Source organism: Chenopodium quinoa, unplaced genomic scaffold (assembly GCF_001683475.1).
Source record: "Chenopodium quinoa cultivar QQ74 unplaced genomic scaffold, ASM168347v1, whole genome shotgun sequence".
In the NCBI taxonomy this organism is placed as follows: Eukaryota; Viridiplantae; Streptophyta; class Magnoliopsida; order Caryophyllales; family Amaranthaceae; genus Chenopodium; species Chenopodium quinoa.
The window spans coordinates 945,785-949,511 of record NW_018742400.1 but is presented as its reverse complement, the minus strand read 5'-3'; the positions used below and the strand labels follow the sequence as shown (position 1 = coordinate 949,511).

The 3,727-nt window shown below is 42.5% G+C and overlaps 1 protein-coding gene across 1 annotated transcript; it reads left to right on the top strand.

Moving 5' to 3' along the window:
- The first annotated feature begins 2,421 nt into the window (after positions 1-2,421).
- On the top strand, positions 2,422-3,123 carry LOC110704167. The gene has a single exon (XM_021881955.1). It carries the CDS (start codon positions 2,422-2,424, stop codon positions 3,121-3,123), a length of 702 nt encoding a protein of 233 aa, XP_021737647.1.
- The last annotated feature ends 604 nt before the right edge of the window (positions 3,124-3,727 follow it).

Here is a 3,727-nt window from a genome sequence, read left to right as displayed (position 1 = left end):
CGACTAGTAGGATGAGCGTTCAATGTTTTTATACACACGAGAGTGTGAGTTGGGAGGGCATTGTTCACATTAAAGGGGTTGGTTGGAGAGCGATCGAGTACATCTTTTACTCGCCACATAAATGAGAGTTGAGTGTGTGAGCACTAGTCTTGAATTCTATATGCTCTTGTGGTTTGCTCTACTTGACAATTATTAGGGAGGAAGGGTGATTAGATGAATAAGATTGATTGATGTTGAAGTATGTTCATTAGATTTGCCTTGAATCGTTGGTTTTTGATTTGATGATTGGGAAGAAGTATGTTTTATATGTTCATTGATGAGCTCTTTGCTTAGGGACAAGCAAAGGTTTGGCTTGGGGGAGTTTGATATGTCCATTTTATATAGTGTTTTACCCCCGTCCCTTGGTCGTTATCAGTAGTGTTTTTGGCTCTTTCGGGCCATTTTTATTACTAATTTGTGTGTTCTAAAGTTTTCGTAATTTTAGTTGTATTTTACAGGAAATTGCACTCTTGGAGCATTTTCCCGGGCTTTATGGATCAACTACGGAAGCTAGAAGGACGCGACCACTTTTGGAGCCCAGGATCAGTGAGTGCCGGTGATTAAGGGCTCGGTAATTGGGATCCTGAGGCATTTGGACCAAGTATTCGAGACCCGAGAGGAAATTCGGATTGAGCCGAGAAATCTAGCCCAATCGAAGTCCAAGCCTCAAGGGGAGCAAAGACCCGATCGGGCAACCTCTAGCCCGATCAGGCGCGGTAAACCATAGTGCTGTGCATGCTAAGGCGCGCCCGATCGTGTGAGCATCTAGCACGATCAGACGATGCTGCTTGGGAAGAACGCGATGAAAAAGGCGCGCCCGATCGGGCGGCCCTTCGCCCGATCGGGCGCGCGTTTTTAGAAGACCTGATGATGTTTAGTTTTAATTCTTGTTTTAGAAAACGTTTAAATTTTGTACGGAATTTTTAGATGATCTTCTTTCTTAGACTTTCTCTCTCTACTTAGGATCTTTTCTCTCTCTTAACTCTTCTCTCAACTCTTGTTCTTGATTATTTCCATTAATACAGATTAGTTTGGTAACGATTTCTCTTCTCTTAATCTTATTTCCTTCCATGATGACTTATTTTATTGCTTTGATTTGTTTAGTTTTTTATATGAGTGAGTAGTTCTATTTCTAGGGTTTATGGGGATCCATAATTAATATGAAGGGGTAATTTATAGTTGTTGATTATCAATGCTAGATTAATTTCCTATTGATTGATTTAATGCTGTGTGACTAGATTTGCGCAGATCTTTTATGCACGAGTTTGACAATATTGATTCAAGATTCGAGAGATGAGAATTGATGTTTAGGTCTATTTTCAATAGGCAGGTTAATTTATAAATGGTTAAGTCGAGATTTGAGAGATGAGATTTAATACCGGTAGATTATTTCTGTGATTGTAATACGTAGCGAAAGCCCTTTACAATCTGGTTAATTGATGAATTGATGATTGACTATTATTGATTATTGATATTGCATGATAATTTCTTATTGAATTGTTTGAACGCTTTACAATTGCGGCTTGTAAAAGTATAGCAATATTGTATTGATGAATCGAGCAGATGTTAATTTGATATTAAAGGGTATTTTCAATAAGAACTTAGATCTAGTAAATTGCGAGAGCTTGTTAGATTTATGTTGATTAATAAATTGCGAGAGTCTGTTAATCATGTTATTTATGCAATGTCAATGATTGATTACTATGTTTTACCCTGGAGTATTATTTATTGGTGAACCTATGCCCTAGATCCTTTTGTATATTGTTTTCTCTCTATTCCTATTCTTTGTAGTTTAGTTTCATACTCAAATATAAATATTGGTTACTTAGATAATTTAGATTATAATAATTAATTAGGAGTAAAAAGACTTGTTTCCCTGTGGAGATCGACCCTACTTCCCTATCTACTTTAGTTAGAGGATTTAGGTATTTACTTTTGATTAGGGGATACGACTTTACCCTGTCAAGTGCGGAGGAAGTTACCTAGGCTCAGATCAACCCGGAGAAGCGAGTTCCCTGCAGCAGGTCGCTAGCCTCAGAACGGGGACCCAGCCCGGAGAGAGACAAGCGAGTGCGAATCCAGGTTGTTCCAGATGATTCCCCATTTTGCCGGGAGATTCTAGAGGAACCAATGGAGAAAGTAAAAATGCCGAGCTGCAGATACAATGGGTTCACAACACCCAATAGTCACATATCAGCTTTTGAGAACCACATGGCACTCTATACCATGACGGACTCAGTTTGGTGTAAAGCGTTCCCTCCAACCCTGGAAGGGCTGGAAGCGGAGTGGTATGTAGCCATTCCCAAATGTTCCGTATACTCGTATAATTAACTGAAGAGAATGTTCATGGAGCATTTCATAACCTTGGTAGATCGAACTAAGATGACAACTGAGCTGATGTCGTTAGTTCAGGGGAAGGACGATCCCCTGTGGGAGTTCATCACCAGATTTAACAAGGAAGCAACAACCATCCCTAATATGAGTCAGGAGGTAGCATTACTTAAAATGCAGAGCGTTTTATTACCAGGCTCACCATTCAGAGCGTATATGGGGCGTAAGAGCCTTAAAACATTAGCTGAAGCGCTAGGTAAAGCGCATGAGTTGATCAAAGCAGATGAAACTGATAGAGCAATGCTGAGTAGGAAGGCACCAGGTGACTCAGTTAAGCGGGAAGAGGTTACCCGGGCTGAGAACACACCCAGGGCTGACCAGACGAGCAAGGCTGAGCAAATTCATAGAGAAGCGGATAGAGCAGTGGGGGTGAGAAGGTCAGACCCAAAGAGAGGGGCAAGGTATGGAAGGTTCGATCAATATACCCCACTAACCCACTCAAGGTCTCATATCTTCAGCGTGAATAAAGCTGGTGATAAGTGGCAGAGACCCCCAAGGATGGTCAATAGGAATCGTGATACCAGCAAGTGGTGTGACTTTCATAGAGACCATGGCCACACCACCAATGAATGCACACACCTGAAAGATAACATAGATGATTTAGTCAGGAGAGGGTACCTGAGTCAGTTTAAGCAGCGCGATGACACTCCTAGAAGAAGGGACGAGGATAGAACAGGTTGCGCTGACCGCTGAGGAGGTCATAGGGGCCCCGTTGGGGACAGGGACAGAGATAGTAAGCTAAAAGGCAGAGTATATGTGATCAGTGGAGGACCGGTGCATGGAGGAACAGTGAACAAAGCACGGGCCGACCTGCGGGCAATGATACATAAGATAAACTACAATGAGAAGCGCAGATGGCCACCCCTTCCCCCGCAGCCACGAGCCACGTTTAACGAGTATGACCAAGAAGGCATAACTTACCCTAATGATGATCCTCTGGTGGTGACAATGAGAATTACAAACTGGGAGGTGGACAGGATATTGATAGATGGAGGCAGCTCAGCCAACATCATATACATCAGCGCGTTCAACGAGTTAAAGTTGTAAAAAAAGGATCTGAAAAGGGTGAGTTATGAAGTCACCGGATTCAATGGATCAGGGCTGACCCCGAAAGGTATAATGAGCTTTCAGTTCGAGTGGGGGAAAGGTAAAAAAGACGTGATGTTCGAGCAGAATTCCTCGTGATAAACTCCCCTTTTCCCTATAACGTGATCATGGGTAGACCGCTCATCCACAAGATAGGCGGAGTGGTATCCACCTACCACCTTGACATGGCCTACACGACTAATGAGGGACG

Excerpts from the sequence above, each read along its gene's own strand:
- LOC110704167 (XM_021881955.1), top strand. The coding sequence starts at position 2,422 with ATGACAACTGAGCTGATGTCGTTAGTTCAGGGGAAGGACGATCCCCTG.